General features: G+C 41.6%; 1 protein-coding gene across 1 annotated transcript in view; it reads right to left on the reverse strand.

Annotated features, from left to right (window-relative positions):
• The window catches only part of TEK (TEK receptor tyrosine kinase), a 113,538-nt gene that overhangs the window by 44,707 nt on the left and 44,648 nt on the right, over window positions 1-24,183 (reverse strand). Inside the window, exons 3-9 of the mRNA XM_022551600.2 lie at window positions 17,957-18,067; window positions 16,922-17,074; window positions 13,555-13,686; window positions 12,939-13,079; window positions 10,140-10,268; window positions 6,707-6,858; window positions 4,569-4,713 (exon numbers count right to left, since the gene is read on the reverse strand). Of these exons, the coding sequence (XP_022407308.1) occupies window positions 4,569-4,713; window positions 6,707-6,858; window positions 10,140-10,268; window positions 12,939-13,079; window positions 13,555-13,686; window positions 16,922-17,074; window positions 17,957-18,067 (963 nt within the window). The remainder of the gene's footprint in view (window positions 1-4,568; window positions 4,714-6,706; window positions 6,859-10,139; window positions 10,269-12,938; window positions 13,080-13,554; window positions 13,687-16,921; window positions 17,075-17,956; window positions 18,068-24,183) is intronic.

Genomic DNA, 24,183 nt, shown 5'->3' on the forward strand with positions numbered 1-24,183 from the left:
GAGGATGAGTGCCTTTACACTCCCAACAAAGCCCTCTTAGAGTTCTCTGCTCAGATTCCATGCAGTTGCCGTCTCTGTGATCTCCTGGTTTGCTCTTGCCCCTCCAACTCACTATCCACTATCCACTCCTTTGCTCAAGACCTTTCAATGGGTTCCCACTACGTTTCGAATAAAATCTAAAATTCATACCATGACCTGCCAGGGATGATAGAGCCCCTACCTCCTCTCCAACTTCCTCCTTCCCTCACCTAATACCCTCCAGTCCTAGTGACCTTTCAGTTCATTCAACTAACAATGCACCAGGCTCCTTTCTGTCTCCGGTTCTTTGTTGAGGCTGTTCTGCAAGGAATGCTGTAGACCTCCCATGATTCTGCAGTTAACTCTTACTCATCATTCATCTCTCAGCTCTCACGTGACTTCCTCACAGGGGCTATCCCAGAACCTTGGTTAGGCTCACGTGTCATACCCTTCCACAGAACCTTTTCCTTCACTGCAATTTTCAGAATTTATCATTCTTAGTGACTTGGTGTGATTATTGAATACCAGTCTTCCTACTAGACCACCAGACTAAGTCTGTCTTTCTGTCTGTCTGTCTCTCGGGTCTCACCGGGCTAAGCTTAAGGTGTTAACAAGGGCTGTGTTTCCTTTCTGGAGGTTCTAAGGGAGGATTTGTTTCCTTCTTTTCAGCTTCTAAAAAACATCTGTATTCCTTGACTCACGGTCCCCTCCTCCGTCTTCAAAGACAACAGAGTCATGTGTCTCTGACCCTTCTTCCATTGTGATATCTCTTTCTGACAGTCTTTAAAGACTCCTGTGATTAGAGTGGGTTCACCCAGATAATCCAGAATAATCTCCCCATCTCAAAGACGATGTATTCCCAATGGGACTGAAAGAGCACCCCCAACAAGGTGAAAATTGGTTCTTGGGGAAAGAAAAATTCTTGGATATTACAATGGTTTGTGGCCCTCCTAAGGGCCACAGTATATAAACAGATTTATAGTATGTCCACAATATTAAGCAAGTTCTGGTTTGAAAGGAAAGGACATCTTGTCAGGCTGTCAGTACCCCCATTGATCCAATTGTAGAAGTAGCCCAACTAACTTTGTACTTGCTTTGAGTCTTACTGAGCTCCCGTGAGTCAGAGGCCCGCCAGAATCCTGTGCCCTGGGTCATCGAGAACACTCATGGGGATGGGGTGGCCAAGAAAGAAGATCGATAGCGAGTCTATCTCTTCTGCTCATGCGCACACTCCATTGTGTCACTGGACTTCACTTACGAAATTCAAAGATAAAATTTCAAGTTGAAGGCGATAGAACATTACACCAAGTGCAGGGCCCTGTGTGGACAGGTCATAAACCCATGAAGCCAGCCCTGCACATCACTCTTCCTGTATGAGAGGAGGGTTGCTGGGTCCAGCTCACATGCAACGGGAAGGGATTACACAAGGTCATGAATTCCACGAGGCAGGGGTCATGAAGGGACACGTTAGATACTTCCTACCCCATCCAATATCATTTGTCTCTTTTGACTTGTTCCTTTCTCCCTTGCACTCTATAAACAGTACCTGTATTTGCAGATAGGGTCTTTAAAGAAGAAATTAAGTTACAATGAGATCTACAGTCATTCCTAATCCAATATGACTGTTGTCCCTATAAGAAGATTAAATTAGGACACACACACAGAAGGAAGACCATGAGAAGACACAGGGAGAAGACAGCTGTCCACAAGCCAAGGAGCAAGGCCTCAGAAGAAACTAACTCTGCCAACACCTTGATCTCAGATCAAGGTGAGATTACCTTGATCATCTAGCCTCCAGAACATCGAGAAAATTAATTTCTGTTGTTTGAGCCACTCAGTCTAGGGTACTTTGCTACAGCAGCCCTAGCAAACTATTACATATGAATATAACACAATTTACTTATCCTTTCTAACGGTGATGGATATTTGGGCTGTTAGGAATAAAACTCCTCAGAACATTACTGAAGATTATTTGTTTTTAACATATGCACTCATTTCTTTTGAGCATAAACCTAGGTGTAGAATTATCAGGTCACAGGGTAGGTGTATGCTTAGCTTTAATATATATTGCCAGTTTTCCAAAGTGGTTGCTCCAGTATGTACCCTGGTAGTAAAGTCTAGTACAGTCAGCCTTCTGTATGCAGGTTCTGCATCTGCAGATTCAACCAAGAGCAGATCAACATTCAGGGGGAAAATTTTATAAAACTCCAGAAAGTTCTAAAAAGCAAAACTTGAAATTTGCCATGTGCCAGCAACTATTAACAAAGTATTTACATTATAGTTACTGTTTACATAGTATTTACATTGTATTAGGTGTTACAATAGTCTCCCTTATCTTCAGGTGATACATTCAAAGACCCCAGTGGATGCCTGAAACTGCAGACAGTACCAAACCCTATATACACTATGCTTTTTCCTATACATACATACCTATGGTAAAATTTAACTTATAAATTAGGCACAGTAAAGGAATATTCAAATTGCCAGCATCACATTAGTAAGTTAAATAATAAGCACTGTGATACCATGACAGAGGATATGGTAACTTAGACATCTTCTAAGTGACTAATGGGTGGCATGCACGAGACAAAGGGAGGATTCACATCCCCGGCAGGATGGAGTGGAACAGTGTGAGATTTCATTATGCTGCTCAGAAGAGTACACAATTTAAAACTTATGAATTGTTTATTTCTGGAATTTTCCATTTAATTTTTTGGGCTGCAGTTGACCGTGGGTAACTTAAACCGTGGAAAGTGAAACCACAGATAAGGGGGGACTATTGTTTAAGTAATCTAGAGATGATTCAAAGTATACAGGAGGATGTGCGTAGGTTGAACGCAAATACTATGTCATTTTATATAAGGGACTTGAGCATCAATGGAGTTTGGTATCCAGGGAGGTCCTAGAACCAATCCCCTACAGATACTGAAGGGCAACTGTATCTATTTTTTTTTTAAATACTATGATTAAAGACACTGCTTAATTTACCTAATGGCTATTTCCATTTTATATCTGTCAGTATGACAGTGAAGAGGCACCAGTGACTTAGAACTAGAGAGGCTTCTGTGCACTGATGTTGTGTGCTGTGTCTTTTATTTAAAAAATAAAAATTAGAATCAGTAACTCTTCTGAATCTTGGCAACATGGTTTTTTACTTATTATTATTTACTTTCCATGGGCAGCAAACATTTCAAGAAGCTTAAAAATAACATAATTTGTCTTGTCTGTATACCATTTCCTTTCTTCCAAGAACATGTATGATCTAAGAAATTATTTTGATCGTTCTACTGAATAAAATAGATCCGGGATTTTCCAGTAATCCAAAAAAATTTTAAAGATTCTGAGGTGTTTTATATGGGTTCTCAGGGCAGAGAATCCAACTCTATGAGGCTGCATTTATGCTCCTACTGTTCTCGACCTTTTTTAAAAAAAAAATATGTTCTGGGTGATTACATTCAGTTCATTTACAGAAATTACCTCCGGGAACAACCAAAGATTCCTAATCAGGTAGGGAAGTAGTTTACGTACTAATCTGCTTCTGTTATCTCGCTTCCTTATCTGTAACACAAGAGTCTCAGAAAGCAAAATGATCTACGAAAGGTGATGCAGGGTTTGGAGTCAAGACCGGGTTCAAAACTAAGATTGGCTGTTTGCCAGATGTGTTACCTTAGCCGAGTTACCTAAACCTGCTGAACCTGTTTCTTGAATGATAAAGTGGGGATAACAATACTACTGTACATTGTACTCATAAAATTTAAATAAGATGAATGAGCACTTAGCTCAGTGCCTTTCTAGAATATATACCACAGAGTTGTTAGGTGTTTTTGTCTAAATGGATTCAAAAGTAACTTCCAAATTTAAAATTCCCTGTTGTATCTCTGTACACCAACCAAGCTAACTTGGATTTACTTCCACTGTATTTCTTCCCTGCAAGCCTCAAAGGTACACACATCCACTTAACTCTGAATTTTGAAATACTAATTCATAGTAGGAAGAATATTCAGAACTCTGAACATGGGAGAAAATCATTCATGCTAATTGTATAGCATAGCCTGGGCTTCATATTAAGTCAGTAGTCCTCAAAATGAAGATTCTCCAAATTACCCTCTACAGTGAATAGGAAGTCACGAGAATGATAAAGTTAAACTTTTTACAAAATAAAATCACTACCAGACACTTTATGCCAGACACAATTCCACTATTTAACAAATCTTCGCAATAACCCTGAGTGGTAGATAAACTAAGCTGTGTTTACAAATAGAGAAAGGCTCAGAGAGGTCAAATTCATTTGCTCAGGGCCACACCCAAGTTTACTAGCTGTTAGCAATGAAAATCAAACCCAGGGCTATGTAACTCCAAAGGTCATAAACTTAATCCCTCCTTTCCATTGTAATGCACAGAATTTTTTTTTTTAAGGCTTAGTGTCCGGGAGAACATCCAAAAGGTATTTTAGTGGTCAGAGAGCATTTCTATTTAGAAGCAGCGCTCAGTGATACATAAACACAGCACCATCAAGGTTACAAGCTCTTTCCCTGGAAAATGGACCTTACCTTTAACAGAAACGTTGAAAGGCTTTTCCACCATCCCAGCCACTGTGCTCACACTGCAAACCCAGACTCCTGAGTCAGGGGGCAGGATCCGGTGGATTGTGAAGGTGGCCACTGACAGATGACCCGTGTGGTTAAAGTCTTTTGGCTGGAAAGGTCAAAAAAAAAAAAAAAAAGCTTCTAGATAGGCATAAACACAAAGGTTCTTAGCACTGACCCCATCGCATGGTTAAATAAGGAGTTTTCTAGGGGAGATTAAGAAGATCATTGCAATGCTTGTATAAGCATTGGCCTATTTCCAAAGCTATTGTAGTAGCCCTGAAAGTTTATGTTGGATTGATGCCCTCGCAGATCCTGCTGTTGTATTTGTGTGTTTGGGAGAGTGGGGCAAACACTTCCAAGCAAAGAGTCTAAGTCCTTCTGAACTGCTTCTGGTAACATTTGTTCCTTTCTGGTCCAATACAGAGATGGCTGGGTGAGAAGACAAAATGGCTTCCTAAAGTGTTTGAGGGGCTGCCGAGTATGGTACTGTGGAAAAAGTCAGGGCTCCGAAGACACGTGGACCTGAGTTCACATCCCAGCTCTGCCACTTTTGACCAATTCCTTAGTTACTTAACTTCACGCAGCCAGTTTCCACTTCTGCAAAAAGGGGCCAGGTAATGTAAAGTAAGATGTGTATAGTACGGTCAGCCCTCACTAGATGGTAGCTGTGACTTCCACTAACTCATGGATACGCCAACAAGATTTTGGAAGCGGTCAGTTGGCTTCTGCTACCGAAAGGATTGTTTGAGTGGAATCAGGGACGTCTGACGTGTGAACATTCTGCATATCCTGCCCCCAAGAGGTCATTTGGACCTGCCTTCTGGTCAAGTTGATTTTCAGTCATCTTTGAGAGAAAAATAAGATAACTATTTCAAAATCTTAGGTAAGAAAATACATCAATTTCCCGAAGATCACTTGTGACACAGAGAAATTTGAGGTAGTTTCTGTCTCTGCTGCATTTGGGATTGTTGGAACAGGGAAGGGAAACATATCGGAAAAGTAGCATATTCCTTTCCAGCAAAGAAGAACGCTGTGATAGCACCCTAACCAGTGGTGGACACCAACAGTGAGGACAAAGTGCAGAGGCAGAGACCCAAGGGATGTATTCAGACCTAAGGGACTCTGTGGATCATAGTTTCTGGATTGGAGGTGTGGGATCAGGTCTATCTAGAGTCAAACGGGTTATGCTGAACTCGCCTCTGCTTTTTGTCAAAGCTAACAACACCCTAGCTTAGGAAGACGCAAGCCATGAATGGAATCCAGCCTTTAGCAGGGTGAGTGCTACACTGAAAATATCTAGTAGTATAAGGAGGCCAGATTAAGAATACACCCACTAAAAAAAAAAAAAAAAAAAGAATACAGCCACTATGGAGAACAGTATGGAGGTTCCTTAGAAAACTAAAAACAGAGCTACTATATGATCCTGCAATCTTATTCCTGGGCATATATCTGGAGAAAACTACAATTCGAAAAGATACATGCACCCCAATGTTCATTGTAGCACTATTTACAGTAGCCAAGACATGGAAGCAACCTAAATGTCCATTGACAGATGAATGGTAAAGAAGATGTGGTGTATTTATACAATGGAATATTACTCAGCCATAAAAAATGAAATAATGCCATTCGCAGAAACGTGGATGGACCTAGAGATTATCATACTAAGTGAAGTAAATCAGAGAAATACAAATATCATATGATATCCCTTATATGTGGAATCTAAAATATGACATAAATGAACTTATGTATGAAGCAGAAACAGAATCATAGACATAGAAAACAAACTTATGGTTTAGAAAGCAAACTTATGGTTACCAAAGGGAAAAGGGGGAAGGGGAGGGATAAATAAGGCGTTTGGGACTAGCAGATACAAACTACTATATATAAAATAGATAAACAACAAGGATTTGTTGTTGTTGGGAACTACATTCAATACCTTGTAATAACTTATAATGGAAAAGAATCTGAAAGAAATATATATGTATAACTGAAACTGTACACCTGAAACTAACGCAACATTGTAAATCAACTATACTTCAATTTTTAAAAAGACTATAATTTGTTCTACAAAAAAAAAAAAGAAAAAGAATAACTCTTACATGGAGCACTGTCCCATCTGGCTTCACCAGGGTCATTTCTTCATTAGCAGGTAGCGGCCAGCCAGATGCTTTGCAGATGGGGTTAAATTTACCACTGTTTACTTCTATGTGATCTGGCAAATCCTCTATCTTTGGGGTCATCCTTGGCATGCCTGAATGAAGGAAAGAGCACTGTGAAATCTAATCTTTAACACAGCAGAAATAGAAATAATAAAAGTAGCTACCGTTTAGTAAGTCATGCACTGGGCAAGAACTTGGCAAATATTATATTGTTTTATCATCACGTAATAAACTTGTGGGGTGGGTGCTATTGTGGTTCCCATTTTAAAGATGAGGAGACTGAGGCTCTGAGTTCAGGTTGAAGCTCAGATTTTTTTTTTTTTTTTTTGCGGTGCGCGGGCCTCTCACTGCTGTGGCCTCTCCCGTTGCGGACCACAGGCTGCGGACACGCAGGCTCAGCGGCCGTGGCTCACGGGCCCAGCCGCTCCGTGGCACGTGGGATCCTCCCGGACCGGGGCACGAACCCGTGTCCCCTGCATCAGCAGGCGGACTCCCAACCACTGCACCACCAGGGAAGCCCAAGCTCAGATCTTTATGACTCCAGAATTCACACTCTCTGGCCATAATGATGTACTTTCTCAGTGGACCTAGGAGATACAGTCTCAATATTGAAAAGATCTTCAGCACCACATCTCTGCAGATCTTACTGTCCACTCCCTCTCTTGCTTTTTAAGGGAATTTTTTTTTATAAAAACAAAAACTAGTTCTTCTTTCACTCTGCAAGCCCCCAATACTGCCGATCAACAAATATGTCAAGTTTTGATATCTGAGACATGTCTCATTAATTGGGAAGTCTGCAAGTGGTCGATGATTAATTATATTCACATTTACATCGAAGAAGTAAAGTGGAATAAAACTCCCCCAAATCAATTTCCCATCAATAGCCAAATAAAAAATACTGCTGCCAATATGGAAAGGAAAAAACGTCTCTGGTATCAACAAAGGTATCAGGAGCCCTTGCTTGTTATCTGCAGAGTAGAGAATGAATAATCCTGAAATGTAACAATTTTATTCTGAACTGTAAGGTCTTAGAGAATTTTGGAACATGTGTAACTAAATGTAAGACATGACTGAAAACAGTCCAACACTTAGTAAAGAATGTAGGAGACGGAGATGCACTTAAAGCAAATAAGGGAAACATTGGAAAAGTGGCTTAGTCCTTTCCAGCAAAAAAGAACAGCCGTCACCTACATGCTGCTCCATATCAGCGGTGGGTCAAGCTAAACACATCAATATTGATATTTTATATTGATATCCTATTTCTCAGGCCTAGAATGAAACAGGTAAAGTGTATGGAACAGGAGGGAAAAAGATCTAATAGCCACGAAGATAATTCCTTGATATATCTGCAGACTTGGAGAGACTGTGCTTAGAAAATTTGCCAGACTGTTCAGCCTACGTAATTATTGCCATCGGAATTCTTCAAAGTGCTTTGACATTTTCAAACCATATCTTTCCTTCATTGTCCCCTTGCAGTTTCTGCAGCTGGATGGGGGTGGAGGAACAGCTAGAGGGTGGAAGAGGGTGTGAGGGAAAGGGAGCTGCTCCCCAGAAGCCCGGAACCTGGTTCTAAGTTTGAGATTCTCACACTTTTTGTAACATCAGCCTTAGAACAGAAAGGAGGAAGTGGTGCAGAAAATTCAAATCATTAAGCTTGTTCATTGCCCACTTTCAATCCATGTTCTGGCCCACAGCCTTTCCTTCCCTTCTTAGACCCTCCCAGATTCCCGCCCTGTAACAAAGTCCAAACGCTGGGGAAGAGGAGAAAGTATAAAGCTGACAAGCTAAAGCCTTTGAGAAAACAGTTGGTATTTCCCCACATATTTGCTCTGATTTTTAAAACTCACAGGCAGAAGTCCATAAATGTCTTATTATTCTGAGTGTAGATTTCACTGGACATATGTTATTTATATCTGACTGAAAAAGTAATATATGTTTATTATTTTTAAATTTTGAAAATATGCTTCTCTGGATTTTAAAAAGTATATTCTAGGGTAAGCGTTAGCAAACTTTCTTGAAAGGACTAGATAATAAATATTTTCAGCTTTGCAAGCCATATGTCCTCTGTGGTAACTCCTCAACCCTGTTGTGTAAGAGCAACCTTACACGATATATTGTAAACAAATGGGCATGGCTGTATTCCAATAAATTTTTTTTATGAGAACAGATAGATGTTCTATCTGTCTAAAAAGGAATGAGATACATACTGACATGTGCTACAATACAGATAAACCTCAAAAAAAGTATGGTAAGTGAGAAAAGCCAGCCACAAAAGACTATGTATTGTATGATGCCATTTATAGAGTAGGAAATATCAAGAATAAGTAAATCTGTACAGGCAGAGAGTAAATTAATGGTTGCCAGGCGCTGGGAGGAGGAAAGAATGGGAGTTACTGCTAATAGGTACACACTTTCTTTTGGTAAAATGAAAACATTCTAGATTATGGTGCTGGTTGCACAACTCTGTAAAAGCATTCAATTTTACGTTTTAAAGGGATGAACTTCATGGTATAAAAATTATACCTCAATAAAACTGTTTTTAAAAAAAAGTACACAAGGGACTTCCCTGGTGGCACAGTGGTTAAGAAACTGGCTGCCAATTCAGGGGACATGGGTTCGAGCCCTGGTCCGGGAAGATCCCACGTGCTGCGAAGCAACTAAGCTACTGAGCCTGAACTCTAGAGCCAGGAGCCACAACTACTGAGCCTGCGAGCCACAACTACTGAAGCCCACGTGCCTACAGCCCATGCTCTCCAACCAGAGAAGCCACTGCAATGAGAAGCCCGCGCACCGCAACAAAGAGTAGCCCCCGCTCGCTGCCCGTGCGCAGCAACAAAGACCCAGCACGGCCAAAAATAAATAAATAAATTTATTTTAAGAAAATAGTACACCAGATTTGGTTTGTGGGTGTTTGCTGACTTCTGCTCTACGGTAATTCTGAACTAGAATTATTTAAAACTTCATTTTGAGGATAATATTTTTCATTTTTTTCCTTTCATTATATCTTTCTTTTAAAAAATATTTTTTATCCAAATCCCTTCCACATAATTCTTCCACTGTTGTGGATACCCAGGGAAAAGGCTGGTCCTAGAGAAGAGAGCAAAAGAGGTAGGCAGAGTTCTCAGCTGGCCAGTTATCACTTAATGTGCTACAAAGAACACATGGTTTATTCCTTAGTGGAAAGGCCAGTGTGAGAGTCCATAGAAAAGATTCAGAAAGCTGTCCTTTAGAACATGGGATATATTCTTCCCTACTTCAGGGTGGAAACAGAAGGAGTTTAAGAATCTTGGGCTAGTGGGGCAAGAATTATGCCAGAAGAGCTTGGTTCAGACATGCTGAACCTGGCCCTGACTACAGTGTTACCTTGCTTTACCTTCTTTCTCACACTGGAGCCCTTGGTGTCCCGGAGAGCAGAGGCATCCTTGGAACCGATCACACATCTCCCCATTGGTGCAACTGCACCTAAGCTTACAGTCTGGTCCATAATAACCAGGCTGGCATGCTGTAAACAAAGACATCAAAATCCAGTGTTAAGATAGGGAAGGAGGAAAACTCAGGCTATAGGTGGCTAGTTTTACTTTTTTTCTCCAAGCTACCAAGTAGTATTAATTATCTGAATTACCAAGAAGTTAAAGGGTTGAGGAATTCTGCTTTCAGGAGAGTTGAATAAGCTCCTACCAGGTCACCCTTCTCAAAAATAACAACTCTATTTTAAAAACAACTACCTGAAAGCACTGAAGAGTGATATGAGAGGAGGGACAGAGGGAACCACACAGGTTCTGAGGGGAAATGAAATTTGGAAGATGGGAATGGTGTGCTCCCCATTTTCAGCTTTTAGTCTAATGGTTGGTACAGTTGACATTGTGTGGGGAAGCTAGGACTCCAAAGAAAACCTGTAATCTTACAGACAGAGGAATCTTAGAGGACAGAGTCAAAGCAACTACAGCCTCTGGAAAGTGAGAGGGAAAATCTACAAAGGAAGAGCCGAGGGAGGGAGTCCCAAATCTTTGGCTGACCCCAGAACCACACATGTTAAGTGCAGACTTGAAGCAACCCAGCTACGGCTAAAAGGAATGAACTGAGTTTGAGTTGATGCCTGAGGTCAGAGTTTGCAGTTTGAGTCATACCAAGCTGATTGCCTGACAGGACATAATGAAACAAAATCAACATTCTTCAGAGAAATATATCATATTCCAAGTCTCCTCAATGTAACATTCACAATGTCCAAAATACAATCAACATAAGAAGAAATGGAAAATTCTGACCCATTCTCAAGGGAAAAGAAAATCAACAGAGACCGACCTGGATGACCCAGATGTTGGAAATAGCAGCTACAATAACTATGCTCAGTGAAGTAAAGGAAAATATGCTCACAACAAATGAAACAATTAGAAATCTCAGCAGAGAAATATAAACATAACCAAAAAGGCATTCTAGAACTGAAAAACATAATATTTGAAATAAAGATTTCACTGTATGGATGTAGCAACAGAATGGAGATGACAGAAGAGTCAATGAACTTAAAGCTAGATCAATAGGTATTCAGTCTGAAGAATACAGACAGGGAAAAAGAAAAAAATGATTGGAGCCTCAGGGACCTAAGGGACAATATCAAAAGGTCTAACATACATGTAATTGTAGGTCCAAGGAAGGAGTCTGGGAGAACACTAAAATATCTCAGTTCATAAAATCTTAGTGATTTCTTGATCCAGATGTGGGCTGGAATGTTAATAAAGGTACTCCTATAAATCTGGGTCTAGAGACATGTTCACCATGAAGTTAATGAAGCTTAGGTTCTAGACTCCTCACATGCATGTAACCCTTCTGGGCCCTAGCAAAGTTTTCATATATGCACATGTTTTTTTAAATTTGTGTATGATTTTTTAATAGTCTTTAAGGAGGAACTGGATCTACCCCTACTCGGAGGCACCTTTTACTTTAAGGTGTACATTTCTGAGACCATGTGGGATTCCTCTACAGCTAAGGCTCCCTCAGTGTTCCACGGGGGGCAGATACAGCATTTAGAGGGAACTGAGTGAGGTTTTGCAGGTAGTTGAAGCTTACTTTTGTGTAACTCTCCTCTTTGTCCTCTTACTCTAAGCCCCTAGAGCTATGCTGTCCAGTATGGTAGCTGATAGCCATGTATGGCTATTGAGCTCTTAAAATATGGCTAATCCAAATTGAGATTTCAAAGACTCAGTGTGAAAAGAGGAATGTAAAACATCTCATTAATATTTTTTCTATTGATTACGTGTTGCTATGGTAATATTTTTGATATATTGGGTTAACTGAAATATTACAATTATTTCACCTGTTTCTTTTACTTTTTTAATGTGGATACTAGAATAATTTAAATTACATATGTGGTTTGTTTCTATTTCTACTGAACTGCTCTGTCCTAGAGCACTGTTATCAAATAGCTGGAGACCCCATCACGGCTCCCAACAGTGCCAGTTGTGGAAAAAGCTGATTTTGTGGGGCAAATACTGAAACACCATTAAGCTCTGCCTAATTCACCAGATTAGCATTCATTAGGGAAGGTCTAGCATATTTGGCCTCAGGTTCATGTTAAGTTACTGTGTGATAGTTGATGTGAAAAGCTTATTGGAAAGTAGATGGGAAACACATACCTCTGAGCTTCACCAAATGGGAAAATATATATTAAAAAGGGTAGAAGGAATCTTCGAGTAGGTGAAGTTAGTATTGCTTGTGTAAGGTCCACGGAAGATAAGACCTTAACTTCCTCGATTTTCAAATCCCAAATCTTACCTGGATCTGACCTAAAAGCAATGATATTTATGATGCACTGAAGATAACAAACCTTCTATGGGTTTCCAACTCAAAGTGTGGTCTGAAAACAAAGAGCATCACCTCGGAGCTTGTTAGAAATGCAGACCCTCACGCCCCAGTCCAGACCTATGAAATCAGAATCTGTTTTAATAAGATCCCCAGGTGATGTATATGAGAAGCACTTTCTATGAGGTCCAGAGTCTTAACATGAAAGCATAATTAACTTTGGATGAAGATATCTTTGATTCAAAACCCTGTAATTCAGCAATAGACAGTTGAGTGAGCAGCCCAGGTATGTCCTACACGATGATTTCCAGCAAGCTGGATCTCCTTGGTATACCTGCTAGAACCTTTTCTCTTTAGGGGTGTGACTGGTGCATACCTTCATTGCACTGCAGACCCTTCCAGCCTGTGGCACAGGAACACCCATAGGGGTCTGGGAGACAGAACACGTAGGACTTGCATCCCTCTGGTCCACTACACCTTTCTTTACAAGTTCTGCCAAACGTGTGCAGTTCACAAGCTATGGGTGAGAAAAAGATGATTCAGAGGCAAATATGCAGCCCTTTGAAACGCAGGATTCTTCTTTTTAAGGGTCTCTCCTAGACCAGTGAACATGGAAAATAATCCAATGTAAGCTGTGGAATTGTCAGTGTAAACACACCCTTATGGCCCATTTTATAGATAATGAAACTGCCTCACAGAGAGGACACTGCAGGCACAGCCCCCAGCAGTGCAGTTTGCGTACTGCACAAACCTAGGGAGTGGCATTCACATCATAGATGTCGTAGATTTGTACACTTATTACAACTTTTCAGTGGTTGACAATAAAGAGCCTTTAAGAAAGGGCACATTTTTTGAATTTCCTCAAAGGTACCATATGGGCTCACAGAGGCCATTTAGCTTCCATTCCCAAATGGGTCCAGATCTAAAATTCTAGATCCAGCAACAATGGCCTTTTAAATCCACAGGTTACTCATCAAGCACTTTTGACTTACCCTTCTCACATGTTCTCCCCATGAACCCAGGAGGGCAAATGCATTCTCCGGTATCTTCGTGGCAGATCCCATTGTTCATACAAGCAGTGCAGACACGGTTACATTCAGGTCCCCACTTCTGAGCTTCACACCCTTTTTTTAAAGAAAACAAGACTATGGCGAGTGAAGCAACTTCATTCCCCAAAGCTTTATTGAGCACCTGATACATGTTAGTCATGTGAGTGGGCACTGGTGAACGAAGATAAATAAAACACAATCTCTGCTCTCTAAAAGCTAAGACTCCAATGTGGGAAACAGACATGTGATAGAAAGTAATGATAATGACAAAGACAGAGGTACCTAATTCTGCCTTAGGGTTGGAATAGGGCATAAAGGAGGGCTTCTCAGAGGAGGTGGTATGTGCATTGAATCTGCAGGACCCACTAAGTGACAAAGAAGATAAGGCTGGAGAGCGTGTTCTGGGCAAAGGCTAGGTCGGGAGGAAAACACGGCATGTTTGGAGAGCTGCAGTTACGGTTAGAGACAAGAGCAGTGGTTTTCAAAGTGTGACCCCTGACGAGTAGCATCACTATTACCTGGGAATCTGTTAGAAATGCAAATCCCAGACTCCCATCAATGACCTACTGTATGAGAAACTCTGGAGGTAGCCTAGCAACCTATGCTTCACAAGTGTTTCAGATAATTCTGAGGCATGCTAGAGTTTGGGAACCTCCAGTGTAAAGAATGTGGAGAATAACCCAAATGGGAAAAGAATTTGAAAAAGAATAGATCCACGTATATATGTAACTGAATCACTTTGCTGTACACCTGAAACTAACACAAAATTGTAAATAGTTCAATATAAAGTAAAGATTAAAAAAAATAAAGAATGTGGAGACAGAAGACAGCTAAAAGGGGAAGCAGGAGCTAGTAGCCCCCAAATATTTTTCAGGTAGAAAACATATAAGAAATGAACCAAGATACAAAATTGAAAGTACAAGTATGGTAAAATGCTTCTAGATTCGTATTTCCTGGTTCTTTCTCTCCAGCACTTGGTGATTTCAGATTGTTATTTAGGATACCTTCTGATAAGGAAAGCTCAGGGGGAGCGGGGTAGGGTGACCGTTTGTGGTCAGGAATTTAGTTTAATTTTTCTTCTGAAAGGAACTAATGTCTTTGTCCCTGAATATTAGTCTCGCGGTGGTAAACTTGGACCTGTGCCTACAGCTTATAATATTTTTGGCAAGAACTCCTAGTTATCAGTATTTTCTCTAAAATAATCAGGAAGACTGTCAACACAGACCCAGTCTTACAGGCAACCACTTAATTGATAAAGCTACAAAATGTCTCAAAGCTACTATTTACATGCCTTAATATATAAAGGGAAAACGATTTCTGCACAATTAGTGATTTCTGGAGAGCCAGACCACAGATTATCTTCACATGATGAAAACTAATGATGGCAGACACTGGAGATGAAAGGGGTTCTCCTGTTACATTAAAGTATGTCTCTAACCCTGAACCGATCTGAAGACCTGTCCCAGCTTCACTCCTAATCCTGGGAAAGAGGAAGGGATTAAGCTCAAGGAAATAATTAAGATGATCTCTTAGAGGGATGCAGAAGACAGGAAAAGAGTTCCTTGATAAGCAACAAGTATGCAGTTAGGCCTCTGTTATTTTCTTCAAAAGCCTCGTGGTTTTGTATTTTAGGAAACCATAGATCCGTGGCATACAGAGAGAAATCCTATAAACTTAATGTTTTCGAGAAATCTTTTGCCATGGAGAGAATTTACGCCGAAAAGAAATCCTACACATATAACCAGTATGATTTTTAATACACATCTTTAAGCACTGACTATTCCTAGGGTTCAAATCTACCTGGAGAGATACCTTACAGTTATGAGAAATGAACAAAATGCCTTCAACTGTACCTCATTTCTTGGTAAACATCAAAGAGGTCAAAGGGAAGGAAGTACTTTTAAATAGGATGGTTGTGGCCCAACTCAAACTTTCTTAGAATGATTTTAGATATTAGCAGTGCTTCTCAAACAGTTTTATTGAAATAAGAGCCAAAGAGAATGAATGTGCTTCTGGCCATCTGAAAAGGAGACAACCTGGAGATCAAAATGTGTTTGAAGTCTTTTGCTTTATCTTAAAACTTCAGGGAAATTTAAAATTCAAATCTATGATAAGTCATGTTTGTTTTGTCATTAAAAAAAAAAAAGCTTTAAACCTTTTACCACATATCGACATTTGATGTTTTTGATATTGCTGGAAAATCTGCCAATTTACCCCAGACTATGAGTGCCCCTGGTACATGGTGCTATATCGCACTGGAGAGACCATCTTAATGAAATGAATGCAAATTGTGTCCTTGCCATTCAGACTCTCCGAGAGTAGAGAGGAATGAAAGGGGATTTCACCTGCCCAAACTAGATGAACCACACTTTTCATATGTCTATTTTCATATCGCAGTATCTGTTTATCTATTTATGTATGTACCTGCTCTGCTTGGGAATTACCCAAGGGACAGTGATTCATCTTATTATCCTTGTATCCTCAACACCAACACAATGCCTGGCAGAGACTTATAATCAACACGGATTTGTTGCATGAATGAATGAATGCATAAATATAATGCAAAGCAAAATAAGTACTCTGCACAAGTTAGCGATGCTAATCATTAGAGGAATGACAGGGCATCCCTAGTACTCAGACCTGAAGGCCTGAACATTTAATATCATGAATACCTAACATAACCGGAGAAAATTCAGGGCAAATTTTTTGCTTTCTATAGATCAATTTTCGTAAAAACCACTGGTGACAGTTACTACCCACTTTCATAGTTATAATGGGGGAGAAGTTTTCACCAGTTCTAACTCTTGCATTTTTCAAACCTGAAAACAGAAATCACATTTGAGAGTTAAATGATCTGGAAAGTTGGGATTTACAGGAGACTTAAGGTTTAACTAGATACTAGGCCAACCCAGAAGGCCCAACTCATCTCCCTGTAGCAGACACCTTTTGGGGAGACTGTCCAGCTCACAGTGATTACCATTCTGTATACAGTATGTGGCTCCACCCTTGTCTATAGCTCATTGGTCTAGGCGAGTAGACGTCTGACACGTGTTCAACATTTAGACGCAAAAGAAACATCACTGAAGCTAAGTTAGGGTCATGGTAGCCTCCTAAAGTCCACCCGCCCTTCCCGCTGCTGAGCCCCAGATCTTCCCTGGAAGATCTTTTCTGGAATTTGCTTATCAGCTTTTCCATCAAGTTTTTAAAGTCTTCAGTATACTTTCAACTAATCCCTGGTTTTTGCTTAAGTAGCCAGAGTCAGTTTCTGCTACTTCCAACTAAAAATCCTAACAACCACACCATCACTTACTCCGGACTATTAGCCTGGTGAAGGCCGAGGTGAAGAGGTTTCCTCCTATGTACCTGGCCGAGTACACTCCAGCATCCTGGGGCTGAGCATGAGGCAGATGCACTTCTAAAATATCAGGTACTTCATGCCGGGGCACTGAATGGATGAAGGAACCTGTAAGGGAGAAAAGTGGAGAACAATGGGTCTCACTCAAACACTCCTGTTTCCTTGTCTGCCCCCTCCACTTGATCAGCTTTCCCTGGCCTGATATAGAAAACGTGCTCTAGCATATTAGATGGGGGGCAGAAGAATGAAAAGGCTGAACTATCGAATGCTCTCCCAAAAGTTGAGAAAAGTATGGTGTTGGAGCAGATAGGTTAGCCCATAGGATCTACCACCAAACACATGAAGGTGAGGGTAGCCTAAATTTCTCTTCTTCTGCAGGGAGAGGCAAACCGACAAAGCTGGGGAAAACGTCAGGTAAACTTGCCAACTAATCAATTAAGAGATAACTAGAATCACTACTCCAACCTGTAAGCCGTTCATCCACAGAACTCAGAAGAGTCTCCGTCAGTATTTCAGCGGCATCAGGCAACTGCCACCAGGTGGCGCCAAACCGTAGTCAGACCCAGACAGATTTGGGTTGTGCACTTGGACCCCCAGAACCACTGCCAACTGGCTTTCCAGGCTCACTCTGGTCATTTCCTTAGCCTTGCAATCAAACAGCATCCCATTTTACATGGCAGAATTTGAGACCCCACATATTACATCACGATGGGATTTTCTTGTACGTTCATAGTTCATATTGTATATTTGTAAATGTACAATGTAGGTAGGTGCATTCATATGTGTATAAGAATCTCCACTTTAATTTACTTAAGTAACCAAACACGTTACCTAAGACAGCTTCTATCATAGAATCTGATTAGCTTGCATCATAGTAGCTTTACTTCAAACATCTGCCCCCAAGACTGCAATAAGATAATGACCCAGTATGTTTTATGCTATCTGATGTCTCACACAACAGTGTCAGAATTACACAAAACACATACTCACCGTTTTTGTAAATCACTGCATCTTCTTCTTTAACCAATGCCTTTTTGAAAGATATGTTCACATTATCTCCCCTGTCCACAGTCATAGTTAAAGTAGCTGGTAGGAAGGAAGCTTTTAAAAGACAGAGAAAAAACAAATGAGAAAATGAGGTTATATATCTTTTCCAGGAACAAATGAACTTTGAATCAGAAGATGAGACCTATTACTTAGCAGGAGTCAGCTGGTTTTCATGAGAGCTTAGAGAGCTACACTGTGAAGGCAGAAGATGCCTCTGAACCATGCTCGGAAGGACCTGAGCTTTAGGTACATCAGCTTGTTTTCCTCAGCGCCTGCTGACCTGGGCACAGTGCCCTGGAAGACTCCCACACAGATACCATGGTACAGAGAGTGACATGGGGCGGACCCAGAGGGAGAGTGGTGGAGATCAAAGAGCACCGTGATTCCTGCAATTAGACAGTCCTGGGCTTAAGGCCACCCTCTGCCACTTACTGAACCTTTTTTTTTTTTGCGGTTCGCAGGCCTCTCACTGTTGTGGCCTCTCCCGTTGCGGGGCACAGGCTCCGGACACACAGGCTCAGCGGCCATGGCTCACTGGCCCAGTCGCTCCGCGGCATGTGGGATCCTCCCGGACCGGGGCACAAACCCGTGTCCCCTGCATCGGCAGGCGGACTCTCAACCACTGCGCCACCAGGGAAGCCCTACTGAACCTTTTTGACCCAGTTATTTCACCTCTGAACACCTCAGCTTCCTCATCTGTAATTTAGGAGTAAAAGTATTTACCTTAAACGGTTGTTAGGAATAGTAAATGATGTATGCCAAACCCCTGGGTGCTTAGAAGAGGTCAGGATCCTTCCCAAATATAAACAAAGGCCACGCCGCTGTGGTGACACGTGCAGTGTGGCCATGAGTGGCAGGGAAGGCAGGCAGGGGACCTCAGGGGCCACCTTCCGGGGCTCCCTCTCACGTGAGGAGGTGCTTCATTTAGCAATCTAACGGAACAGCTGTTGCTCTCTACGACATGCCCTTAGGCTCCTGTGAGAACTATCTGACCATTTCAGGCTGTTGTTCCCTTCTCTGCGGTTTGTTTATATTTTCTGCTCCTTTGTGTGAAGATTGTTTAGCTGACCCTGGGACTTCTGGCTCAGCATTGTATTCTGAAAAGGAACTGAGATTCTCCACTCGGCTCAACTCCAGTGTGGCTTTACGTTTTCCCCATTCTGTGTTTTTTTTTTATTATTTCAGACTTTGCGCCTCTTAAGCTCCCTGTTTTGGGGGTCGGAACACAGTCACACCAGAGTTCCCCTGCCGCCCAGCTGGCCACCTCCCGCATTCATGGCTCTAGGTGGATCGTTCTCTGCTGAGGACTAACAAAGCGCATCCACAAGCCAGCCTTGCACCTTGGGCTTCCTGATGACACAGGAGTCCGACTTGTACACAGTACGCATAGACTGATAGTCATGTGACTCGACTGGATCATGAAGACAATAAGCCCCTATTGACCAGGCATTGTTCTAAGCACTTCACACATATTTAATGTTCATAATATCTCTAGGAGACAGGTACTACAATTATCCTACTTTTACAAATGAGGAAATCAAGGTCCAGAGAGGTCAAGTAACCTGTATCAAGATTACACAGCAAGCTCACAGGAGAGCCAGGATTTGAAGCAGGTAGCTCAGCTCCAGAGGCCTTTCATAGGTGATATAATACCTTCTTTTATAAATGACATTGCTGAGGCCTAGGTTAGAAGATGACTTGCTTGAGATCGTTTGGATTGATTAATTAACTCACAGACCTTAACGACGAACACAATTCACTTATTCCTTAAGCGGTGGAGAAGAAACTAGGAGGCAGTAAAAGTTATAAACAAAGACGCTTCTCATGGATGAAAAATAATTGAGCTAAATTTCAGTTGTCTCCTTTAATTTAATGATAAATAAAAACTGAGAGTAATAATGTCATTTTAGGTCCGTTGTTATTTTGTATAATTTCATAACAGCCCTGTGAAGACCAGATATCCACAGTCTGTCAGTGTGGAGATGGAGTTAAGGGTGACCAAGTCCCTTCCCAAGGCCTTCTAACAATAAATGTGAAAGTTGAGACACAAACTCAAGAGCTCCACACTTGTTCCAGACATCAGCCCTCCAGACCCATCCTACTCCGGGCCCGGCATCCTTACCTCTCACTTCCAGCCATGCTGAACTGTACTCAGTCCCTCAAACAGATCACATGATCACTCACGTCCAAGTCATGAACTTTCTCCCTTCTCTTCTGCCCCTTCCTTTCCCCTGTGTCTCACCAAGTCCTACTCATTCATCGGTCTCCATTTAGATGTCACTTTCTCCAGGGGCCTTACACAATCCTGGAATCCAGGTTAAGTGCCGTCATACTGCCCTCCATATACCCTGTCCTTCCCCATTACAGCCCCACTCATACTAGGCTGAGCATTCCAGGAGGGTAGGCTCATGGCAGTTTTGAAAGGCAACACAGGGGTCAGACCTAAGTTTACCTTCCCAGGTCCAACACGGGAAACCAGGTATATGAATGCTTCTAGTTACGATAGTTATAAGACTTACCTACTAATATGAAATCATAATAGTCCTCATCAGATATGCATTTGGTAATGATTAAATTACATAGCAACGTATAGAAAATTGCTAGGGAGATGTCAGGCACATAATAAGTATTCAGGAAATGTTAACTTTGTTGTGTTTCCCATGTGTGGCACAAAGAGAGGTTTAAGAATACTTGTGGGGGGCTTCCCTGGTGGCACAGAGGTTGAGAATCTGCCTGCTAATGCAGGGGACACGGGTTCGAGCCCTGGTCTGGGAGGATCCCACACGCCGTGGAGCAACTAGGCCCATGAGCCACAACTACTGAGCCTGCGCTCCGCAACAAGAGAGGTCGCGATAGTGAGAGGCCCGCGCACCGCGATGAAGAGTGGCCCCCGCTTGCCACAACTAGAGAAAGCCCTCGCACAGAAACGAAGACCCAACACAGCAAAAATAAATTAATTAATTAATAAACTCCTACCCCCAACACATTCTTAAAAAAAAAAAAAAAGAATACTGTGGAATGAAAGAATAGATGAATGAATCTGATTTCAAATTTTCCTATTTTCTTCATACATTTAACATGCTCATTTGAGTTATTTAGATACAAATGGCTCCTCTCGGTCAACTTCACAAATCATGTTTGGGAAACTGGATGTTCTTAAAGCAAAGCCATTTCTCAAATTAAAAGAGGAAGAAAAATAACCTAGGTTTCTGTTGATGGAACACTCTGTAATAGATCTTTGGATGTGAAAACGTTCCAAACTTCATTTATACCTCCCTATCCCCAAATGCAATGTGCAGGGAGGTTTGAAAAAACTGCTTTTGACTTTTTTGGATGATGCCATTGATAAAAATCCCTTTGGCCATTTGGAGCATGTGAGCCAATTTAAGCTGTGTTTTGGCACATCTCAAATGGATTTTCCACTTCCTCCCCAGATGCACGAGTCAGCAGCAAGCAGGGATATAGTGATGTTTATCCTATCCTGCTGTGTCCCTAGGCAGGCACTCCTGAGTTCCCGTGATGTTTTACCAGGGAGTTAAGAGCGTCATGAAGACACAGTGTTGGAGGTTTTCTTGACTCACCATAAAGGATATCACTTTCCTTACACCATATTTCAGCCATTGGATGGTCAACAAAAGAAAATCAGTTCAACAGCTTGAGATGATGTTGTTATTCAAATACAGGAGAGAAAGTACTTCCTATTTTTCTATTTCGTCTAAACCTCCATAATTATGTTAAAAGATGATATTAACATTTTCCACAGTTGAGTAGCAAAATTAATAGTCCCACTAAATTACTGCTCATTCCAAGGCACCAAATAATGACAATTACTGAACATTTACTGTGAGCCAGATAATGTTGGTGATTTCATTTGATTCTCAAATGTACGTGGTAAAGTCTCTATCCCCATTTATTTTTTCAAATGAGCAAACTATGATTTCAGGTAAGTAATTTGTGCTGGGTTATACCAGCAGTTGCAGAGCTAGGCTCAAACCCATGTCTGACTAACCTCCACTCACGTATCTCTGTGCTCTAGGTTGCTTTTTGGGGTTTCAGCTAGAGTTTGTTGTACTTTATAAAACAAGTGCTCAGAATTGGGGTGGGTGGTTAAAGTAAGTGAGAGTGATATAGAGAGGGTAGTGCAATAAATACAGACTCTGAAGCCAGACCGCTTGGCATTAAATCCTATTCCCACCATTTACAAATGCTATTGTTATTATTATGTAAATTGTTCTGCAATGTCTCACTTTACAGTGAGCTTTCAGGAACATATCTACTGTGTAAATCAAATCTTACACTCATGGGAGCTGGCTTCTTGTATATACCATCTTACTCTTATTTAAAACCTAAGACGCTTTTGAAGATATTATTATACTCATTTCACAGATGATGAAAAATGAGACCAATAGAAGTTGAATAACTTGCTTAAGGCCATACAGCTGGTAAGTGGGAGAGAAAGAATTAAACTCAGGTGAAGTTGAGTCTAAAAGCCGTCTTCTCTTCACTGTTCCTCACTATCCATGCCTGCCTTAGCCTCATTTAGCTGAACTTAAACTATGCTTTACCTGTGCTGACCTGGACTCTCACTTTGGAGGGATCATTACGGTTGGTTTTGTTTTGTTTTGTTTTTTGCGGTATGCGGGCCTCTCGCTGCCGTGGCCTCCCCCGGACGCGCAGGCTCAGCGGCCATGGCTCACGGGCCCAGCCGCTCCGTGGCACGCAGGAACCTCCCGCACCGGGGCACGAACCCGCGTCCCCCCCATCGGCAGGCGGACCCTCAACCACTGCACCACCAGGGAAGCCCTACGGTTGGTTTTTGACTCCCAATATTCTGTTTTAATTTGCTCTACGGATTCTTATTTATACATTTTCAGGACAGCCCGGAAAGGGCACTTCTCATGTCAAACCTGTGAGATCACTGGGGCACAAATCTCAGATCATCTTCATTCAGAATGTGGGCATATCAGCAGAAGGACATAACTCTTTACACAAGTCAGATCCCAATGACACATGTGAAAAATAACAGAGCCGACTTTTCAGCCACGATAGCTTTGGCACACCTCACATCCCTTTGTTCAACCTCTCTTCCCTCATCAGAGAGCTGCATTCCTGGGAATTTCTGTTGTGCACTTTTCCCACTCGCCTGATGCCATTTAAAGGTGAATGTTATAGTTTTGCTAAGAGGGCCTTTTCCCTCATTTGTGATGAATAATGATTTTATCACTTTGATCTTAAAATGAGCTTGCTGCCTTCAAATTTTTAAATTACCACCATTAGCAGATTCAAAGAAATATTTTCAGGTAGACCCCAGCTAGGGGCTGACTCTAACCCCTTGCTGCTCAAAGTGTGGTCCTCAGCTCAGCAACATCTTATCCCCCGGAACCTTGTTAGAAATGCAGAATCTCAGGACTCTCCCCAAGGATCTACTGGCTCAGAGTCTGCATTTTAACAAGACCCTTAGGGTGATTTTATAAGCATTTTTAACCTTGAGAAGCAGTAATCTAAAAAACCTACAGATTCCTATATAAAAAGCTGACAATCAGAAATGTGCAGAGGTGCATTATTTATCTGGATCAATTTTACAATTAAAAATCAAATCCTAAAGAGCTCACAATGTCATTGTCTCATGAAATGACACATCCTCAGTCCACAGTCTCGTGTGGTTATGATGATGTTAATTTGGTGAGGACCCCTTCATTTTAGTAATAACCAACCCAGAGAAAGGGACTGAGGGTGAGGGGCCAGATCATTTCCGTCAGAACAAGGAGAGGTCATTTCTGCTGGAATCTGTACCTTCGTCCCAGTAGATAGCATCAAGAGCACCAGAAGTCTACCTGCCTGTCCGAACTTGGGAGCCTTAGGGCAGAACAGAGTCATTAAATAATGTTTACAATGACATCTCCTCCAACTGCCATGAGTTTGGTGGACTGGCCCAAAGATACAGCTTAGGACCCACTTCTATTTGGGGAGAAGGGTTCCATCACATCACTGCTTTGTGAGGCACAGAAAGGAGTAATACTCTTCCTTTGCAGAAGGCTCTCAAGGTCCTCCTTCAAAAGTTCTGGTGTTCTGTGAGCTGGGCCTGGGTACTCCACTTCTAAAATTAAATCATGTAGCCTGAAAAAAAGGGCCCCAATTCTTCATCCCTCCCTGTATCCATACTCTTGGCC

The sequence above is a fragment of the Delphinapterus leucas genome, chromosome 6 (assembly GCF_059928025.1).
Source record: "Delphinapterus leucas isolate spDelLeu-1000000601 "Yukka" chromosome 6, BTC_Dleu_Yukka2, whole genome shotgun sequence".
Taxonomy (NCBI): Eukaryota; Metazoa; Chordata; class Mammalia; order Artiodactyla; family Monodontidae; genus Delphinapterus; species Delphinapterus leucas.